Below are 23,388 nucleotides of genomic sequence, written 5' to 3'. Positions count from 1 at the left end.
CAAAAAAATTGTGAACAGAAAACTTCTGTGAAGTCATATAATTTCAAACAGTGAACTATAACATATTTAAATGTATAAAATCGATAAAATGATTCAAATAATAAAATTCAATAAAAAAGAACAGTAACACTTTACTGTAGTATTTAATGTATCTAGCTCTCTTATATTTAATATAACTTATTTTTACAAATAAATATTGTTATAACACTATAACCTGAAGCTATTTTATAGTCTAAAAAGGTAACAAACATGCATATTTTTATTTGAATTAAACTTCATTTTATCTTGTTAACTATAACACTTTTTTTTCAGCAACAAAATAAAACTAACTTTTTCTGCTGTAAAACTGTTTTGTTTAACAAAAGATTTTAATACTAAGATTTTCATACACTCTTTTTATATTGTTTATTAGATTTAACAAAAGAACTTTGCTGTCTGATGTATTAAAAACAATTTAAAAAATTCAACCATGTCTTCAAAATAAGCTCTTTTTTTCTGTTATCAATACAAATGTTTTCTATGATAATAATATGTCACAATTGTATGAATATCCTTGGCTGAAGTTTTGTTTTGAATTAATCCACGCGCTAGTACATGTCAACCACGAACAATATTTATCTCATTTTTGCGGCAGTTACAAGTATGTATCAAAAATAATTGAGCAAATTTAATTTTGGTGTTGTATTTTATAAATATATACTTTAGTACTTCAAAATCTATTTGAACACAGCAAGCTAAAAAAATTTTTTTGAAACCGGTTAACTTTTTGAATGGGTTTTAGTGGTAATTTGAGTTCATTTTTAAATAAAAGTTTGTTTAAAACAAATGTACAATTGTACATTTTTTATTCACAAAAGCTTATTGTATCAGGTATAAGATGTTTATAGTTTTTGTTAGTTTTATCAAAGTAGGATCAAATAATTACAATGTAGTCATTTGAAAAATTAGTAGTGCAATGGCTTTTGTTTTCATGATCAACAAAACTTCATTAATACCTTAAATTTACTAAGAGCGAACATAAAACAATGACCTTTAAATAAGTTCTAATCAAAGAACACGTGTAACTTTTTAGCTTGTTTTGTTTTACCAAAGCATAGTTTGAAAATATATTTATTAAAGTGTTTTAAAGAGTATTAATGTTAAAAAGCATCATTTTTAGTTTCAAAGCTAGCTTTGAGAAGATATTGAAAATTTGTAATGCATTCATTTAATTTTTATTAAATTTAATTATTTATAGAATTAATACCTGACATTCCTTAGTGTGTGATGTGAAAATTTTTAGTTTTTAAAATTATGTACTACAAAAAAAAATATCATTTGTACTTTTAAAAGTTTTACTATCTTTTTATCCTGTTTTAAATATGATATAAATTTTGATAAGTTTAACCTAGATTCTAATGATACATAATAACATTTTGAATAATTTTTCGGTGTGCAAAAGTATTTGAACTAATTACTTCATAATATATTAGTGCATCATTGTACTACTGATAACAGCCAAGTTGGATTACTTTTTCTTTATCGAATATAGCTGAAACTAAAACTATAAGAACTCATATAATATTAAAGTTATAAAAGTTTTTATTTTAGTAGTATCTTACGCAGAATTTTAACAAAAAAAAGTTTATTTTATAACTAAAGCACTTAATTCTTGAATTTCTTATTTGGCGATCTGTAAATGCATATTTAATTGAACCTAGTTCTAATAAACTAACACATAAGATGAAACAATTTTATAAAGCTTTAATAATTTTCAATCCGCTAAGTGGTACTATCCTCACTACAACAAGAAGTTGAAATTTTAGTGTTAAGGTTTCTCAATTGTTATCTTTATAACAGGTTGTAGCTCATAACTAAAATATTATTTTATTTGTAACGTGTTTTAAATATTTTAATTCATTTTCTATTCCCAAGTTTTAAACTTTTTGTATAATTTTTTTTAGTTATTAAAATAAACCTTACAACAAAACGACACTTTCAATTTAAGAATGTACATACAACATAAATAAAATTTTTTAAAAGATAAATTTTTGGTTCTTAATGAAAAAGTAACGTAAACAATAATTACTTAAAATATAACTTAATTAGCTTACTTGAGTAATTAACTTAAGTTTTTAAACATTTTGAACAACTCACTTTGAATTTTGTAATTCAGGACTACGTAGTTTATATTCCATGTTTCACATTGAATTGTAGCTAAAAAAAATAGAATATATTGATAAAAAATATCTCCATTATAGTTTCGTATAGTGCAAAAGATACACTAAAAGTAAAAAATAAAACCATAGATAAATTTGTTTAAGCAATGCATCTATTAAAAAAATGTTTTGTTTAAAAATACTTTGAAGAGTAGTAACGTAAAAAAAAACAGGATCGGCAGTCAAGGGTCCAAACCGCTGGACCATACAGGCGCCCGCCTGTATACTCTATTTACAGTATATAAACCGTTGAGTTTAAATGATTTTTAAACAAAACGGCACTGATAATTCTAATCGGCACTGATTTGTTGGCTTTTCTCTTTTCTATAAAAATGTTTTGTTGTCAACATTCTTTACAATGTTTAAAAAATTTTAAATGAAGAGGTGGAGCTTGAAACGTACTAGGGGGGTTGAAGTAACATAAACTACTGTTTTTTGAAACGCAGTTTATGTTACAACTACTGAAACACTTTATTAGAATATTAAAAACCTTAAAGAAACTTACCAGATATAATATATTTTCGAAAAACCAGTTTAAACTATTGTATATAAAATTTTTGAAAACAAGTTTAAGTTTAAATACTTTTATTGTTTTAAAAAATATTGATAATTTGAAAATGAAATAAAAGTAGGCGCTGTACAGCAAGCCTATTTTTTTTGGCTGCCGGATTTGGCTGCAGAATCGGAAATCGGATAATCGAACCGCTCGGCCATTCAGGCGCTCCATGTATACTCTAATTTAAAGTATATAAACCATTGAAGTACAATACATTATGAAAATAATATTCAACAACTTATATAAAATCAACTTAGATGTATATGACGATGAAACAAAGTTTAAGTTTCAATAGATTTTTTCTTTTAGTAAATATTGTAAACATAATTGAGAAAAATAAATTTTAAAGAAAATAAAAAGTACAAAAGAAATATTTAGTAAAAATTGAATGTTCTCATATTCTTTGTTTTTTAATGTATATATTTTTAAATTATAAATAAACCACATTTTCAAATAATTTTTATAAAACCAATATAATTGTATAAGAAACTTTAGAAATCAAGTTTAAACTTCAATACACTTATTGTATTAAAAAATTTTGAAGACATAATTTGGAAAAAAAAAAGTAGGTGCTGGACAGCCAGCTAATTTAGTTTCGGCTACAGGTTTTGCGTACTATGCTCATGTCCCGATGGAATTACCATCTTCGTCTGAAAAGACAATCTAGTACCTTACAAGGTTTACAATCTAGTACACATCGGGCTAACAAGAGTGCCAGCCGCTGATCGAATTATTATATACTTGCGTAGTCATCCCTATAAAGAGCAACCACCGGGACTCGAGCTCGGAGGCAGTCGGAGAACCAAACTGCTGGACCATTATCAGGAGCCCACAATCAGGAGAACCGTCATTCAAAGAGCAAAAAAATCACACTTTAAGTTTTTTTTAAACCAATTAAGTTAAAAATATTCCTTAGTATTGTTGACCTTGTTAGTGATTGTCATTTTTAAAAGTATTAAAGTAAATTTAAATGTTTTATGACAAACTGAATTTTGCAGGTTGTATAGTTAAGTAGTTTATAGTTTAAATGTCGCAAAGCATAGTGTGTTTATACAAATAAAGTAGAAGTAAGCTTCTATGACTCGTAAATGATTTAAAAACTAAAAACTGATAAAAGTTAAATTCTAAAAACTAGAACAAAAGTTAGTAAAGAGTTCATATTCACGTATGACATTATTTTGTTTATACCAGGTGTATATTACGTGATCAGCAATGTATTTTAAAACTCTCGTTTTATTTTATTACTACTAAATCATGATTTACAAAAATTTTGTCATAGTGCTTTTTGTTTAACCTTGTTATATAAAAGCTAACATTAAAAAAGTTATAAGCAAAATAAACTTTTCAGCAACACCGCAGTAAGTTAAAATAAAGTTTTTTTTCTAACTGTGTAAACTAACAAATATTTTAAGTACTTTTTAAAAGCTCTAGAGTTTTAAAAGCTGTATTTTGTATTGTTATGTATTTTTTGCTTGGCTTTTTAAATGCAAGTTTTAAAAGCGATTCATTAATGAATACATTTTCTGTTATTATAGTTCAAATAACGTGCGTCCAACAAACCAGTATAAAAAATACTTTACTAAGTAAAATTCAAGTCATTATTTACTTTGCAATTTTCAAAGCGTTTAACTTTACAAAGATTTTAATAAGGGATGTGCTGGTTTCAAAACAGCAAAATTTTTTTTTTTTTGAATTTTAAGACTTTTTTTTCAGGCTACTTAAAACTTAGAATTTAGCGAAGAGTTAAATGCTTAATTAAAAAAAGCTGTTTGCATTTTAAACTAATTGTGTTAGCTAAGATTATGTACAAAAATATTACTTTTATTAAACTTTTAAATTATTTTTAGTTTTCCAACAAATAAGCTAGTTTGTATTTTTGTTGTTACTTTCCAAAATATATTTTTGTTTTAGACCATATTTTATTAGTTCTTCAAAACTGCATAATTATAAAGTTTAAAAAAAACTCTCGTGTTTATCTATTATATCCGTTTGATAAACTTGGTCAGAAAATTAATTTCAAATCTGCCTTATTTAAACATTTAATAAATTATATCTCTACTACCTATAGTCACTGACTATAAAGTATAAAAAACTGGTAAACACAATGAAAAAAACTGAAGTTTTCCATAAACTTGGGTTGATCTATACACCGTTTGAATTTAAAATTTTTTATACAAATTTTGAATTTTGTAGGCTGCCAAGCTTTGCATGTAAAATATTAAAAAGCTAGCAGCTAGCAGACGCGCGCGTAGAAAAGCAACCAAATCAGTAGGCCGCCGTAGAAGGTGAAACTACAAGCAAGGCAACAAGCGCAGTTTATCGAAAACAAGTGAAAAATTTATCAAGACAAAGCGCTCACAGCTCATGTTAGGGTATTTTTAAAATGTTTCCGCACCCCTATCTAAAACACAAAGCGTCGCCATTGCGAAATTACTTGTTAATTTGTGCTAAAATCAGAAAATTGTTAAGCTAATATTTTTTTTTTAAATTTAATTTTATAAAAAAATTGGTTAAACTTCAGAACTTTACTTACAATAATATGGAAGAAGTTGATAAAAAAGTATACAACCACGAAGTTAGGGCAAAAGACAAATCGGTGGACTCAATTTACAAAATGCAGATTGTTTGGTCTAACGTTATACTTTATACTATTTTTCATATTTTTACCTTTGTTGCTATTTACCATAGCTTTTACGCCAAATATCAAACTAACTGGTTTCGTAAGTGTTACTAATGTGGTATAGAATTTTATTTTTTTTAATTAAGAAATAAAAGTTTTGAAGTATATAGTTTTCAAACCTTATTATTTTTACTATAAAAGTTTCAAAATTTAGAACTACATTAACTAAACTACAATGTGTGCTAAACTTATTTTGCGTTTAACAACTTATATGAGTCATAAATCAAACACTTCGTAAAATTTTATTTATTTTATATGAAATTTTTGCTTTATAAGATTTATATATTAATTACTATATTATGATTAAAAAAACCTTAATTATGTTTTTGTTCAAAACAATGAAGAATTTCAACGAAAACTTGTCAAACATTTTTAAACGATTGGCGTAATCGAATGCATAACCGTTGTATTTTAAACTGTTCGATCTGACAGAGCTGGGTTGTTATTGGATGAGTATGCTGGCAACTGTAGCAGGTCCTCACAGGTTGTGGTCTCACAAGTCTTACAAAGCAACTTTGCCATTGAAAATATTCCTTGCTTGCTCAAGCATGATTGCTTATCAGGTTAGTATGTTAGTTACAAAACATAAACCATTATAAACTACACTCTGAAATTAGGCTTCTCGAAGTTTTTGCATGTATTTTTACAATTTTTTTTTCAATTTATTTTAGAGTTAAAAGTTTTGTTTTTTAAAAACTAACTTCTTGTTGTCTTTACTTCAATAAAAGAAATCTAAAATTCTAATGTAATCTATGTTTAATTTACAAACTTAACTTTAATTTGATCTCTATTTTTTTTAATGATGCATTAATGATTGGATATTAATAAAAGCAATGTACTATTATTGCGTTTTCAGCTAGTTACGTATTTGTTAAAAGTAATATTAAAACTTAGATTTTTTTATTCCTTTTTAATGTAAGAAAAGATTTCTTTTGTTTTACAATAAATTTTAGGGTTACATGAACATTCATAAAACGACGGTTTAAATTCTTATAAAAAGCCTTAAGCGGCTATACTCTCACTTTGTCACGTGTAGATTTATTATAGTTATTGCATGTATGTTTTCAACTAAATTGATTTTGTTTAGTATTAAAAATCTTGCTGTAAAAATATTTCATTTTTCGACTTAGCTTTAAACTAACTTTTCAGATTAGTGTAAATTAAAAATGTATGAATGATTTATTATAAAAAAACTAAAAAATATGAAAATAACCTTTAGTTATTTTTTTGTTTGACATAAAAAATGTTTTATTTTATCAAAATTAACTCGAAAGTTTGATGAATATTCAAATAAAGACAATTCTTTTTTTTTAAACAACTTTTTACATATCAAATAGTAACTAGAATTTAAAAAAAAGTAAAACAATACTACTTCAAGACATAACGAAATTATGATAATGCGAGTTCTTTTTAATTTCATGTTTAAAAAGAAAAGTCAAAATTAAAAAAAAATTCTATACTTTTCCACAACTTCTTTAAGATTAATTCAAATCAAAAAGAAATATTAATTCTGGAAATCCAAAGTTTAAACTGTGATGTTGAAAAAAATCGAAACTTTATTTTTAAAAATGTTTAAATATAATTAACAATAACTCAAACTATTCTAAATTTTGTTGTCAGAATTTGAACAGGTGTATATACTCTATCAGTATTTGCCATTTGTATCACATAACTCAGTGTACGAATGGGCGAGAGACCACAGAGTCCACCACAAATATTCAGATACCGATGCCGATCCGCACAACAGCAGAAGGGGATTTTTCTTCAGTCATTTCGGGTGGTTGTTGTGCAGGAAACACCCGGATGTAATCATGCAGGGAAGAAAAATCGACTTTAGCGATTTGCATGGTGACCCTGTTGTCATGTTTCAACACAAGTAAAATAAAAAAATAATCTGAATATCTTAAAATGTTATAAATTCTTACAATTTCATTTATTAAAAATGTTGCAAAGATTTGAAAGTAGTTTTTTGATAAATATATTATAGCATAAATGATCCTTATTCAAACTTTACAGTCAAGCATATTTTAGACCTACTTATACTTTAATTGAAATTTTATTAACACTTATGGCTTTTACGAACTTAAGTTAAAACAAAATTTAAATACAAGGTTAACTTTATAAAAACAAAGTGTGGTAGATTTTACATTAATGCTAGTAACCAAACTTGCTTGTTCATTTAGATTAGAACAACAGAAGTTGTTAACTATTTTATTAAGAAAAACATGGAGTCATTAAATATTAAATTTAATCTTCGATCATTACAACAGTTGTTGGTTTATTCATTAAATAAAGTTGCCGTAAATAAAACTGTTTTAAAATAGAAAAAAAGCAAAATTGTAAGCAAATCTTTATGTAGGATAAAGTGTTTTAGAAATGAACTGACTATTTACAAAATTGATATTTTCTACAGGTACAAGTTTACTTTCATGGCAATATTCACGTTCATACATCTACTGGTTAGTTGGTTAGTTATTCAAAAACTCAGTCTTTATTTGATTTTTTTTGTTTTTTGTAAAAATAGTGTAGTAAAATGCTTGGTTTGAAATAATTTCATTTATCGGCTTCTTTAAATCACTTTGTTTATTAGTTTATTACGTATTCTGTTACATTTTTGTTGTATAAGAGCAACATTACAAAAGTAACTAATAAAGTTTAAAAATTTTAACAACTCGAAACAATAGTATAAGCAGAAAAAAAAAAGTTTGCTGATAAATCTTATTTATAAAAGTTTTGAGATTTAACAACTTAAAATTTATACACTAATCATTAATAGTAGTTATACCTATATAGTTATTTTGCATTTTAAACATTAAGTTCACTTTGCTAAAAGACATTTTAAATTAGAAATTATAGATGTTATATAGTATTAAAAAATAAAACTATTGAAAATTTAAACAGGAACTTTTTAAAGCATAAATCATAGTTATATCTTCTTTAGTATTGCCTGTTATACTTTGGAAGGAAAGTTTGTTGACTTCATTTTTTGTATGCGTTTTAAGGTATGCATTAGTGCTTCATGCAGTTTGGTCCATTAACAGTTTTGCACATCGCTTCGGTAATAAGCCCTACGATAAAAACATTCAGCCATCAGAAAATCTATTTGTTGCTTTTTTTGTAGCTGGTTAGTTGTATTCAATAAATTTGAGCATTACTTTTTTAAATGCACCAAAGCTTAATTTGGTGACAAATATTTTTTTTCTAATAGCTGATACATCTTAAATAAATAAATATATATATATATATATACATATGTATAACGTTAAAAGGTTTTAAAATACTTTATTTACTATTCTGACAGAATAGTTTTAAAACTACGTTCTTCCTTGCTTGATTTTGGTACCTAAGCTTGGTCCCCCTGTATAAATAAAGAGTTAAAGACATTAACAAAATTGATTATGTAAAAACAAAGTTTATCCGTTTTATATGTAAGTGTTTTAACATACCCATTACATCATAAAAGGATATTATAATTAAACTTGGCTTAAAATCTCTAGAATATAGAATAAAAAAACTTGATTTACTATCTCTTTATAAAATTATTAATGGCGAGTATAAGGCTTTTATCAATTAGGTTTTTTTCAAAATAGCTAAGAATTGAGAGAAAATAATGAAAAAATTACTTGTAAACATTATTTCTAAAAAAGTTCAGTGAGTCAGTGAAAAAATTAATTTTTGCACAGAACAAAGATTATGTTGAATTAAATGCCACAGGATTTAGCTTCGTGTGTGATGGTAAAACAAATTCGTTTATAACTAAAAGGATTTAATTTAAGTAGTATAAATATCAGCAAAATTAAATAATTTTCCCTAAAAAATAGCTTAAATAGGTTTATGTAATATCAACTTCATCTATATAACTACTGATAATTTTTCCTTACATTGTATTTATTAGTTTAGTTTGTCTACAACTCCCCCTTAGAAAATAGTTATTTAGTTTTATTATTTTTTTATAAGTATGCTATGATTTCTAAGCAATGCTTCTAGAAAATTAATTTAACTATATATAACTTAAATTTGTTTTATGTTTATTTATTTTGTTAGATGTCGAATATGAATTTTTTTTTTTTTGCGTATCCTGTTAATTACCTATGTTTTGATCCATAAATACAACATAGCACAATAAACAATACAATAGTAAAAAATAAATAAAATTAAAACATTATTTTTTTTTTGTTAAACTAAGTAAGTATTGTTTCATTTATATTTAGTATTATAGTGTTAAAAAATGTTTTGATATTGTCTAAAAAGTATAAAGATTTTGTAATATTTTATTTGTAATAATAGTGTAAATCTTACATTTAAACATGTTTTTGTTTAACAAGGTAATCACTATAGGTGTTTGTAAGACAGAGTCATAAGACTTGTGAGCTTTAAACACAGAAAAAAGCTCATAATAACTTATTTAGTTAACCTTATTATAAAACTACTACAATATTTTATAGGTTTTAAATGTATTGAGTCATATGATTTTTATTGAAAGATTTTATATTAGTTCAAATGATTTTAGCTTTTTTGTTTAATTTTAAGCATCTTCCTCAAAACTTGTATCCAAATTAAATAAAAAGAATCCATTTTAATTAAATAAACTCTAAGTTTTAATAGCGAATTGATACAGGCGAAGGTTTCCACAACTACCATCATACATTTCCAATGGATTATTCAGCAAGCGAATTTGGATTGAAGTTGAATTTCACCACATTGTTCATTGATGCCATGTGCTTCCTCGGCCTTGCTTCTGACCGTAAGAAGATGTCTGATCAGATAATTGAAGCAAGATCTAAGAGAACTGGAGACAATTCACGGAAAATTAATAACTAGTTTTACACACGGACGATGTAGTAATTTAATATTAGAATTTTTTAAGATTGTAATTTTTCGTATTGTAGTGTATTGGTTTTAGTATAACGGTTTTACTTAAAACAGATAACACAAAGTAGTTTATTTTTACACAGGATCATTTTTAAACAAAACTTCTTTAAGACTATTATTTATTTATGAAATTGTTTTAAAACATGCTATAAAAGTATAAGGTATACTTAAAAATTCACATGTTATTACTTGTTCAAAACTTTTGTGTTACTGTTTTTGATTGAACTAAATTTTTGTTTTTATTGAACTAATATTTGTTTTTATTTATTTTCCTAAATATTTATTTTTATATAAATTAAACTTTTTTCTTGTATATCAAAGTTTAAGTATTTATTCTTTTACATCAACTTTAGCTATAAGCGTTATGTAATGAGTAAGTAAGACCTACTATGATACTTATATTAGGCTATCCTTGGTTGTAAATAGATAATATTCAAAAGTTTAAAACCGTAAACCCAAGTCTCGATATAAAAATGTTAGCTTTTGATAAAACGGTAGAAGTTAAAAGTTTATAAAAAGAAAAAACTAAGCTTAAAATGATAAAATTCAAACAAGCAGATTGTTAGTTAAGTTGATGTGTAAACTTAAATCAGGGTTTTCCAAAAGGGCCGATATTGCCTCGTTGGGCAAGTTTACAAAATCAAACAATAGTAAAACGACAAAAGGGTTTGGCGATTTTAAGTTAGTGTTTTTTCTTACTTAAATTTTGTTGCAAGTTATGAACTTAATAATCTTATTACTCTAAAAAAATTAAAATAACTATTTCTTTTAAATAAGACATAATAAAAAATTTTATTTTAACCAATAGCTCAAGTTTGTTAGTATAATACATCTAAAATACTTAATACCAAATCTTATTGATACTGATTGTTTTTTATATAGTAAGCTTTAAAAAAATGCCAAAAAAATGAACTCGTTACAAACTTGATTTTCAAATTAGCATGATTAAAATGAAATATTGAACGTACTTTATATTTCTATTACGGATTTTTTAGATATAAAAACAAATACTTATCTACTTTAACCAGTAAACCATATTCATTAATTATACATTTGTTGGTATCGTTTTTATAAACCGTAATAACGTTTAGTAACCTTATTTTACAACTGAAAGAATGATCAACATTTTTTAAAACTAAAATTTAATTCAAAGTTAAATGATATTACTTAAAAAAATGTTAAAGGTATGCAAAAACTTTAGACAAAACAATTTTTTTAACCTAATTAAGTTAGGAAAAATTATGTTAAAAATGTAACAAACTAAAATTATCGAATAACTCATAAATGAAAAGTTAAAAAGTTTTAGGGTAAAATTTATCGCGAAATATATATGATATAAATTATAAATTATAATAGATCTTTATGAACAAAGTGATTAATCTCAATTTAAGTTAATTATATGTGTTTAATATTAGTACAATAAAAATACATCTATCACCCGAAACGGGTAAGTATGTTGTGTTCAAAATCAGTTATGTTTTAAATAAACTAAACTAAAACCAAAAACATACAAAATGGTGCAAGTAAATAAAATACTAAAATGAAAACCAATGAAAAATTTACGTTTGTGAAAAAACATTTAAAAACTTATTCTGTTTTGATTTCTCGGCAAGCTTTACTTTAGTAAAATAAAAGTTTTTTTTTTATTTGTTAATAGAAGGTCAGCATTTGTTGTGATCATGTCATCAGCATGAATTTAAAAAAGATCTTAATAAATAAAATATTTTTTATGGTTTAGGTTGGTTTAGCAAGAAAACAACTTAAATTTTTACCATAGAAAACAGCGTTTGATATAAATAAACATGTATTTAACGATCGTTGCTTACTAATAAAAAACTTGTTTAATGTAAATTGTAAAAAATACAACAAGACAAACACAAGTAAAATTTAAAGTTCAAACTTTCATACAAAGATTTAAAACAATTTTGTAAGCAGTTTATTGTTAAATACTAAGAGTATAAAAGAAATAGTAGAATCGTATTTAAAACAACACAAAGCAATACAAAACTTATTTCAAACAGTACAATCTTATAAGATTCAATTAACAAATTACTAGATCCTTCGTTTGTAAAACAAATTATTAATGTTTCGAGAATTGTCTCCAGTTCTCTTAGATCTTGCTTCAATTATCTGATCAGACATCTTCTTACGGTCAGAAGCAAGGCCGAGGAAGCACATGGCATCAATGAACAGTGTGGTGAAATTCAACTTTAATCCAAATTCGCTTCCGGAATAATCCATGGGAAATGTATGATGGTAATTGTGGAAACCTTCGCCTGTATCATTTTCTTTTAGGAAACTATTGTTTACCAAATTAAATTTAAGCTAATTTTTTATAAAAAAGTCTGAAAACAAGTTTACATTTATAATGTTAGAAGTACAACATTAACTTAAATAAAAAAGTAAATATTTTATGAACTATTATACAAGTTATACGTATGACCAAAAATGTTTTATGTATTGTAATAACAGTCGTAGTGTTAAGCCATATAAATTTAAGACAAAAAAAAATGTGTTTTAGTTTTAAAATCTAATAAGTTTTATGACTTTGTATTACAACGTTTATAGTACTTACTTGTTAAAATAAACAAAGCAGATATAAAACTTTTTTTTATTCTAAACTTTAAGCTTAAACAAAGTTTTCATCGGTATACTCAATTTTTTTAGATAGTCTGATCCTGAACTTAGTTATTGTACATGATGATAATTAAAAACAGTAAGTTCGTGTTTAATTAAAAATTGTTTAACGTTTTAAATATATGAAACAACACAGCAAATAAAAAATGTTTTTGTGTATCACTAAATTGAAATTTTGTGCACAGTAAAAACAATAACGTCTAAATTTATAACAAAATTACTAAAAACAACTAACCTGCTGCAAAAAATGCAACAAACAGATTTTCTGATGGCTGAATGTTTTTATCGTAGGGCTTATTACCGTAAAAATGAGCAAAACTGTTGATCGAACAAGTGGCATGAATTACTAATGCATACCTAAAAACGCATACAAAGAATGAAGTCCACAGGCTTTCGTTCCAAAATATAACAGGCAAAACTGAAAAAAAATAAATAGCTTCACAAATATATTTTTTAAACGTTTAATATAAGTTATATAAGTTATCAAACATTTTTAAAATTAAATTTAAAACGTCGATTAGCAAAGTAAATCTAATGTTTAAGATAAAATATACAAATTACGCATTATAACTGATAATAAAAAACAAAATAATCTAAAGTTGTTCAATCTCATTTATTTTAAAAGCAAGAAAGAGTAGCAAACTTTGAAAATTAATTTCTTCAACTACTATTTTGAGTTGTTAAAAATTCTTAACTTTATTAATTATTTTTGTAATGCTTAACAAAGTAAAAACAAAAAGCCAAATAAAATATTAATGGTAAAATATTTTTGACGAGAAGTTCACGCTTTTAGTGGAAATAACTTCATGCTTTCAATAAACACGCCTTAAATTTTTTGCATTGTTTATTTAAGTTTTTGTTCTAGGTATGGTAGTTAAAGCTTTGTAACAAATAGCCAAAATTTGTTATCAATAAAAGTTAACGCAATACTAGTCTAAGCTTATTAAATTTTTAATGCAAAAGCTAATTATAAGAAAATGGTTGCTACTTGAACATTTTACATTTTACTAAACGTGTAAAAGTATCTCTAACTAAACTATACTTTAATTGTGTACTACATTAAAAAAAAAAGTAAGTGCAATTAAATTTATTAAATAGCGTCTATGTATTAAAATAGTTCTCTTAATACAAAACTTTCACATGAAAATTTACTCTAAAAATGTATTAATTTTAAAGTTATGCTATTCTAATTATTTTTTATTAATACATATAGTTTGTAATTAAGTTTTATACACATAAACTATAGTCAATTAAAAATTTTAAACTTAAAAATATTCTTCTGCAATATAGAAAATAAAACTCAATTATAAATAAAATAAAAAGTTTATGTTGAATATCTGTTCTCTAAAAGTTAAACAAGATTTTGATTATTTAAAATTATTTTTATTTTTATTTTAGTAATTAAAATTAGTAAAATTACCATAAATTGGCTCAGCTATTAAACTTGTTAACGTAATTACTTATGTTATTTGAAAGGATAAATGATAGTTTGCAATATTGCATAAATGATGACTTTTTTCAATTATGTTTGTAAGTATTATCCTTTATTAAAGTCTAAAAGAAAATATGTTCAAAAGGGCAAACAAGACTCTTTAACTAAATAATTAAATTATTTGACACTAAAATAAATCTTTCCTGAAATAACTTACAACAGCTGTTGATGTATACATTATTTTAAAAGGTCAGAAATTATGAAAAACTACTAATTTAAGAAATTTTTTACTTTAGAACAAATCTAAACTTAAAGTGCAACTCTTTTAAATTTTCGAGCTGAGCTTCCCTGAAACTATAACTATTTTATTTTTCAAATTTACATTTAAAACAGTTTAATCTTTCGATTAAATATTCAATAAGTAATTGATTATTAACAAACTAACCGGTAGGCAGTAGAAACGTAAATATTGCCATGAAACTAAACTTGTACCTGTAAAAACAATCTACCTTAGAATTTAGTAAATAATTGCTGTTCTCAATACTTCCGAATTATTTAACTTTTAGTTGAATGTTTTTTTAAAGTCATTGTACGAAATGAAATATTAATATTTTTTAAGAAAATCTAGACTCAGCTTAGATAATAACAACTTAGTTTTAGCTTATTTTTGTTTTCTTTTTAAGAAAGTAATTTCAAAACCTAACAAGACTTTATACAAAACAGTTTACAAAAAAAAAAAAAAACTTATAAGATCTCCTGATTATTAAAAAACATTTAAAATTTACTTGTGTTGAAACATGACAACAGGGTCGTTATGCAAATCACTCAAGTCGATTTTTCTTCCCTGCATGATCACATCCGGGTGTTTCCTGCACAGCAGCCACCCGAAATGACTGAAGAAAAATCCCCTCCTGCTGTTGTGTGGGTCGGCATCTGTATCTGAATATTTGTGGTGGACTCTGTGATCTCTCGCCCATTCATACGCTGAGTTCTGTGATAAATGATAAAGCTTTGGATGAACAACAATTAAAACTCTGAATTGTGTCTAACTACATCTTTTTTAAAAATAAAAACTAAACGTTTTTTTACCATATTTTTATTACTGTTTAGATGTCAAGTAACATTTTAAAAAAATTAGTTTAATTTTCAGTTATGAATAAAACATATTTAAACTAAACAAAAATTATTAAAACGTTTAGAAGTTTTAAATTTAAAACCTAAAAAAAAATAATTTTTTTTCTAAACCATTATAACCTCACTAATTACATTAAATTTTTAGGTATTTTTTTAATTATTTGTACTTCAATTTACGTTTTCAGGTATAGCTCAAAAAGACTTTATATTTAAATTTAAATTTTCAAGTTTTAAAGGTTTCTAAATTAACATTTTACCATTGGTTTTATCAAACACGTAACCAGTATAAAAACATAATGATAATAAATTCTTTTTGGGTAGGAGTCAAATATGCACGAAGGGATACTTTTGCACGAAGATTATTTTAAACGAAGGTTCACTTTTGCACGAAGATTATTTTAAACGAAGGTTCACTTTTGCACGAAGATTATTTTAAACGAAGGTTCACTTTTGCACGAAGATTATTTTAAACGAAGGTTCACTTTTGCACGAAGACATTTTTGCACTGTTGAAGTTTTTTTTTTATTATTGTTTTTTTTTCTTAATTTTTTCACTGTCACTGTTACCCCTAACTCTTAACCTCGGTCAGTTTTTTTTTTTTCTTTGTTAAATTAGTTTTTATATTGCTTTTTTATTATTATTAGTTATTATTCATTTTTTATATATTTACTTTTACTTTTATCACCCCTAAAGCCTAACCTCGCTCGGTAACTTTATTTTTTAGTTTAGCTTTACTTAATTATTTTTTTTTAATAATAATTTGAGTTTTTATTTTTCTTTTATACTACAACTATTACTGTTACCCCTAACCTTACCCTTGGTCAGTAAATTGTTTTTTTTTTTTTTTGTGTTTTTATTAATTGCAATAAGTGCAAATAGTCTCTTCGTGTAAAAATTACCCCGCGTGCAAAAGTCACCCTTTATGCAAAAATATCCTGGTGCAAAAATGTCCTTTCGTGCAAAGATGTTCTCGTGCAAAAGTGTCCCTTCGTGCTTATTGACCCGTTCCTATTCTCTTTTTGGTTTACAATAATAAAAGTATTTCAAATCCACTTATCAAAAAACTTATAAAAAAAATTAAATGTGTTAAGTAAACTTATAGTATGATATTAATCTTAAAATATTTCAAATAGTAAACAAAACGACAATAAACGAAAGTTGTATAAAATATGACTTTTAATTCTAATATAAACCAAGTAATTTCAAAAATTCGTGCCAAAAACTTAAGAATCTACAAAATGAAAGTACGCCTTAAAACGAATAACTTATACTATATAATTATCATACTAACCTGATAAGCCATCATGCTTGAGCAAGCAAGGAATATTTTCAACGGCAAAGTTGCTTTGTAAGACTTGTGAGACCACAACCTGTGTGGACCTGCCATAACTCCTATGGTACTTATCCAATAACAACCTATTTCTGTTAGAACAAAGTATTATCATTACAACTGTTGTGTATCTAATTTGGCAAGTTTTTAATTATAAAAAACTATTTATGTTTGTAAACGTTATGAACACAGACTTTAGTTGTTTTGATAATTTTAATATAGTATTTGAAATAAAAACTATAGAAAAAGCACAAAAATCAAAAAAAACTCATATGAATTGTCCTGTATATGGATTATATATGTTGTTCAACGTAAACTAAAATGTATACATATTTGTTTTAACAATTAGTTTTACAACTTACGAGTTAAGTTCAATAATATTCATAAATAAAAGCTGAATGCTTAAAATATTTAGTTTCTAAGCTAATTAATTTAAATCAAATAATAAAATAGTAATACTAACGAAACCAGACAGTTTGATATTTGGCAAAAAAGCAATGGTAAATACCAACAAAGGCAATTATATGAAAAACAGTATAAAGAATCACGTCAGACCAAACAATTTCCATTTTGTAAGTTGAATCAGGAAATTTGTCTTTTGACCTAACTTCGTGGTTGCATACTTTTATATCAACTTCTTCCATATTAATTTCGTAAAAAATCTTAAATTTCAATATTCTAGTAGATTATTTTTGTACAAAAATTTTACATATACTAAATAATGTACCAAGTAATTTTAGAAACACAGTGGTGTCTTTGTACCTAAGATATTCTTATAGTCTTTAATATCGTAATAATATTATATTATATGAACTTTCTAAACTAACAACTTGCAAAGCTTTGTAGACAAAAAAGTTCAAAAAAATTTTGAAGTTCAAGTGTAGTACAAGTAAATTAAAGTTTTTATAAAACTTTAGTGACTTTAACTTTGGCTTCATATTTTTTGAAACTTTTAATCAAAGTTAATTTGCTTATAGCCATCCAGTGACTAAAGATGGTATAGAAGTTATACTTTTTTAATATAAGTAGTTAGATTAAGGTGATTTGAAAACAGTTTTTTTTCTAACTTATTAAACCTTTTAATGTATAAACACGAGAGCTTTTAAGAACTTTATAAAACGACTTTGAAAACTAAACAATGTATTATCAAAGAAAGTACTTTTGTAAAAATTAAAAAAAAAATTACAAATTAGTCTAAAAGTTGAAAAAAATAACTATTTTTTTGAACAAACACCCTACTTGCTTTATTATACAAACGAATTCTAAAAAATAATCCTCTGACTTGAAGCTTAATTTTTAATTTTAGCTAGTCTAAAGGTGGCAAATTTATAAAAAAGTAAAACAAAATGTTTATAAATATGACAAAAGTTTCGGTAAATCATGATTTAGTAGTTAGAAAATAAAACAAGTGTTATAAAATACATTGCTGATCACGTAATATACAAGTGGTATAAACAAAATAATGTCATACGTGAAATATGAACTATTTACTAACTTTTGTTCTAGTTTTTAGCCTTCAAGTTTTATTGACAGTTTTTATTTTTTAATTAATCAAATTACTAAATTATAAACTTACTTGAACTTAATTTAAATATTGACATATTAATTTACTGTATAAAAACTACATCTATTTAAATGTAAAACCTGCAAAGTTTTTAATGATTTAAAAGTTCAATTTGTTACTCAAAAGCCTTAAAAATGATTAATATTAATGTAAAAAATGCTAAGGAACTTTTCATCTTCTATTGTTCTTAAGTAGTTAAAAACTTTTAGCTCACTAGAAAAGTTAATTTTTATTTATTATATTTTCGACAAAGCTATTGAGTTAAATATATTACTGATTTAAAGCTCAAAAACGATTTAAATTGTAGTAGAAATATTTTAATTTCAATTGATAAGTATTTTATTGTGTAAGTTTACTAAAATTTTTTGTTTATTAAAGGTTCAAACATTTACTTTCATAATATTTTTTAATTGGCTTTTAGTCTAAAAAAAAAACTTTTTTGTAACTAAATATTTTAATTAATTTGTTAGCTACATTCAAATTAAGTATACTAACTTGGCATATTTTTACTTTTAAAAAACTATCAAAACAGTTTAAATGTTTTAATTTCATGCAAAGCAAGTTTAAATGATCGTAAAGTGATATACAAACTTTGTCAAACGTTTCTAACAGAAAAAAATAACAATAATTAAAGTATTTCCCTTATTTTTTTCTTTTGTAAAACTTTTGCCTTTAATCAAAACTTTTAAATATTTTCGTTAAAATACGATACTTTAGATTTCAAAAATGAGTTTTATCACTTATTAAGCTTGTATTGAATTTTTTTTCAAAAAGATAATAATTGGCTGGTAAAAGCAAATTTTTGTGCATAACACTGTCAGTGTATACACTTTAATGGTTGTTCAGTGTTTTTTTTGTTCGATAAAAAAAATAAAACAGCACTAAATTAAAAGTTTGAAGAAAATTAAACTCTAAATATAATTATGTGGATTTAACTTTTGAAAAAAAAATTCAACAACAAGAAAATTTTCCAACATTTTATAGCTTTAAGAGCATGTTTTTGAGCATTTAAAAGTTTAAGTTTTATAGTTTTAAAACTTTTAACAAGCGAAATTTCAAACGAATCATTTTTATTATTTTTTAAAATTTTTTATACCTTTCTGGTAAAAAACAACGTTGGCTTAGTTGGAAGCTATATGATATTTTTTCAAATTCGGCTATAAGTTTTGGTTTAATCAGCTTTTCTGTCGTAGTTTAATCATATATATATATCAACTTTATAACACTTCAAAACGTTTTTTAGCTTAATATACTTTCAAAATCATTTGAATTCTAACTTTATGTTTTTTCTGTATACACCTACTGATTTCGTTTTACTAAAAATTAGTTTTGTAAGTGTTAAAGTCATTCTTTTTTTTTTATTAAACTAAAACCAGCTTAACATTAAAGTTACCTAGTTCATATTACTATTTTACAAAGCTTAATTTACCTTAACTTGTTGCGTGTTTTTATTTTGCAATAGTTAAGTAAACACAAAAGTACAAAGGTGTTATTTGCTTGGTTAGTAGTTTACAGGTTGTTAGTGTTTTTTAGTTAGCAGTGACCACTTCAAAGTTATCAAAAGTTCGTGCCAGGTTAATACAAGCGCGTCGTTGTTTTAGTTCTATAACAAAACACGTGTAGTGTTATTCAAACAAAGCGGAAAAATTCCTTTAAAAGCGAATGATTTGTTTCAAAATAAAACAGTACGAACTAGTCCTATCAGAAAAACTAAGATGAAAAACATGAAATCGGCTGCTTTTATAATTTTCTTCTTAATTTTTGTAAGTTTTAATTTTTTTAACATGGCTTAAACGTTTTGTTTTCTAAACTATAAGTAACATAAACAAAAGAAAGCAATAAATTTTTTAAGGTTTTAAAAAGAGCTACAAGCACGCCAATAACAAGAAGCTGTCATCTACCACTACAAAATGAAACATATTTGACATTTCAGTTATTATATGACTTAAACTGGTACAATCCTGATTATTATATATCTGAAAATCTACCCAATGAGTTTCCTTCTCAATCAATATCTCAAAATGAAGGTTAATCATTGTACTTTATTGTACAAGTTATGTTATAAATTACTGAGGAAATAGGTCTAAAATCTAATATAAATAAAAGTAAATTAATTGAAATTAACTCAATTAGTATATAAGCTTAAGAAATTTATAAAAATTGGCTGGTTTTAAAAAAATAGCTGATATTTATAAAGCTCAAAAACAACATTTTAATTTTGAAACGCAATTGTTTGTTCAGACAACAAAAGCGTTGATGACGTAATAGCTGAATACGAATCAAAACTGGCGGAAGCTCGAGAAAACATCAAAGAAAAATACTTAAACCCGCAAATAACAATGCTGGAGTCGGAAATCGATGCAACTCACTTGGAACTTGTGAATAGATACAAGGAAGATTTAAACAAAATTGTGAATGAAAACGAAGCTACTACCAGCATGGAGGATGCATCGTTTTCAGTGGACACGCAGCCAGAGGAACAAAGTTATTTAGAAAACTGTCAGTCTGAATACATTACCCAGTTGGAGGAAAACAAAATGAAAGCGGTTGAAGACTTTAGGCTTGAAGTTGAAAAAGCCATTGATAACATTAAGAAAGTTCACGAGAGACTGATTGCTAGGTAGTTATTATTTTTATAAAGCAAATTGCTGAATTTTTGACCGAATTTGTTTATAATAAAAAAAGACAATAAGTCTTCCATGCACATTTTAAGTTCAATATGTTAATTTCCTTCCTATATTGCGTAATAAAAACTGCTCTTTTATAGGTTTTGCAGCTGTTTGATAAGCCGACAAAACTTGCTTACAAAGTACAATGAAAAAGTTGACAAAAAGGCTTACGAAATTCTATCAAGCTACCAAAACAAGGCAGAAAACATGCTAAAAAGAAGGTTACAATACATAACATCCACGTTTGACCGACTGTACGATACTGGTAACATAAACTAGTACTTCTTCAATTACATATATATTTATTTTTATAGTTTTAAGTGCAAATTCTAAAAAGAATTTAAAATACTCAGGAGTTATATTTTAATTCTTAACATTTTGTTTCAGCTAATAAAATAAACCATTAATTTTTTTTGTAACAATGTATCTTTATTTAGGTCTAATTGATGAAAGCTATGACGAACCAATAGAATACTATAAGAAAAGTATAAATAAAGAGATTTTAAACGCAATAAAAAAGTTTTATGACCAGTTAAAAGAAAAAACCGAAAGTCTAAAGCAACATTACAAGTTTAATTTGAAATGTACTTTCAACTCGGGAATTACAATTGATTATGAACCAACGATAGAGTTTTCGAGGTTAGGTTTAACCTACTAGTTTAATTTTGCTATAAATAACTCTTAACTAATGTATGAAAACAGTGTGGTGGAACCGTACATTGGTGAGCTTTATAGAAAAATAGATTCCGTCAAAAACTTTAATTATGAATGGATCGGAGCTGAATTTTCAAACTTAGAAAACTTTGATTCTGACAAAGGTATTTTTAGTCTTTTTTTATAAGACTGAATCCTATTTACGACTAGCAATTTGTAAAAACATAGTTATCAGTATATTTTAGTAATAATAATTATTTTTGAACTAAATTGAATTACATATAGTAAAATTAAAAAAAACATAACGGCAAAAGAAATAAATAGTTTTTTCTATAAATATTTTTTTTAATCACTTTTGTTCAGATAAACTTGATTGTATGAATTTGAATGACTCTATTCTGAACATAAACGAAAAATCCACAACTTTACTTAACCAACTAAAGGAAAAAGTAGCAGGGTGGAAAAAAAAAGTTGAAGAGTGGAAGAAAGATATGCTATTAGTTTCTGAAGAAAAATATAGAGCTAACTCTAAGTTAGTTATTTTTAACTTAGTTTTTTTTTTCCATTATTTTTAAAACTATCAAGAAAAAAAAACTTTATGTTTTAAATAACTTTCCAATAAAGTTTTTTTACTATCAAAAGCTTAGTAAAACTCAATAAGAAAAACATTTTTTAAGCAAGCTATTTAATTTCTTTCTTTAACAAAAATAATGGTTATTAAACAAAAGTTTGACAGAGTTCTAAGGTTTAAAATAACTGTTATTAACATTTTATTGTTGTTGTATTACAGAAAACACACTTATTATTTAAGTCTTTAAAACTAAAGAATTATTTTTTACAAAATCTAAAATATTGGTTTGCATGATTTTAAGTTGTGGTAATAAACATGTATTTAAACTGTTAGGTTAACGAAAGAAAACACCAAAAAATCTGAAATTTCTCCCCGAAATGCCAACTTTAAACAATACTTAAATGAAAGAAGTAGTTTGTGGATCACAGAACAGGAAAATAACTTTTACGCTGAAATAGCGTCTATAGAAGAAGAAGTTTGCGAGAAGATAGAAACTTGGAAGTCAAGAGCTATAACGCATGTTGAAAGTATACTAGAAGAACTAACTCAAAACGAAAACTATTTAGAGCGGGTTGAACTGTACAAAAACAGATTGGAAAAACAAAGAGAAGAACAAAAACTGTTCCATGAAACACAACTATTGATGGTATAGTTTTTTTTTAGTTTTATTTTTACTACTAGTTGGCTTATAGGATAGTATTGTTTAAAGTTGTTAAGTATAGGCATCGTATTTTTAGTGGGTAATCAAAAGCTTGTTTGTTGCTAGTTATGTTATTTAGTAATCTCAAAATATTTTATTAGTTTCTGACACAATTATAGATTGGTGGCATGGTATCTTTAGTTCGTTAACTACTTATCTAAGGACATTCAGTTAATTTGGAAAATCGTTTGCTTAGATAAGTAGTTAACGAACTAAAGATACCATGCAACCACTTTAAAACACTAAAAATTTTAATAATAACTCATAAAATCAATTATAAATATTCACTATAACTTACGGGGTATCATCATTTTTGAAAAACCTGCTTACAACATTATACTTTAATATTATTAAGTAGAATCAACTAAGTTTTCTCCTACTATAAACATTT

The 23,388-nt window shown here is 25.1% G+C and overlaps 1 protein-coding gene and 1 pseudogene across 1 annotated transcript; one reads left to right on the top strand and one right to left on the bottom strand.

The window, feature by feature from the left end:
• Positions 1 to 5,293: 5,293 nt before the first annotated feature.
• Positions 5,294 to 10,255, top strand: LOC145832223 (stearoyl-CoA desaturase 5-like; annotated as a pseudogene).
• A 2,103-nt stretch (positions 10,256 to 12,358) lies between these two features.
• Positions 12,359 to 17,483, bottom strand: LOC145832222 (stearoyl-CoA desaturase 5-like). Its single transcript, XM_082939545.1, has 6 exons — positions 17,348 to 17,483; positions 16,801 to 16,931; positions 15,161 to 15,366; positions 14,821 to 14,867; positions 13,179 to 13,361; positions 12,359 to 12,582 (listed from the first exon to the last, which is right to left on the bottom strand). The coding sequence occupies exons 1-6, from the start codon at positions 17,481 to 17,483 to the stop codon at positions 12,359 to 12,361; spliced, it is 927 nt and encodes a 308-aa protein (XP_082795671.1).
• Positions 17,484 to 23,388: the final 5,905 nt, after the last annotated feature.

The sequence above is a fragment of the Thalia democratica genome, chromosome 3 (assembly GCF_965202585.1).
Source record: "Thalia democratica chromosome 3, ktThaDemo2.hap1.1, whole genome shotgun sequence".
Taxonomy (NCBI): domain Eukaryota; kingdom Metazoa; phylum Chordata; class Thaliacea; order Salpida; family Salpidae; genus Thalia; species Thalia democratica.
This window is presented reverse-complemented; position numbering and strand designations above follow the sequence as displayed.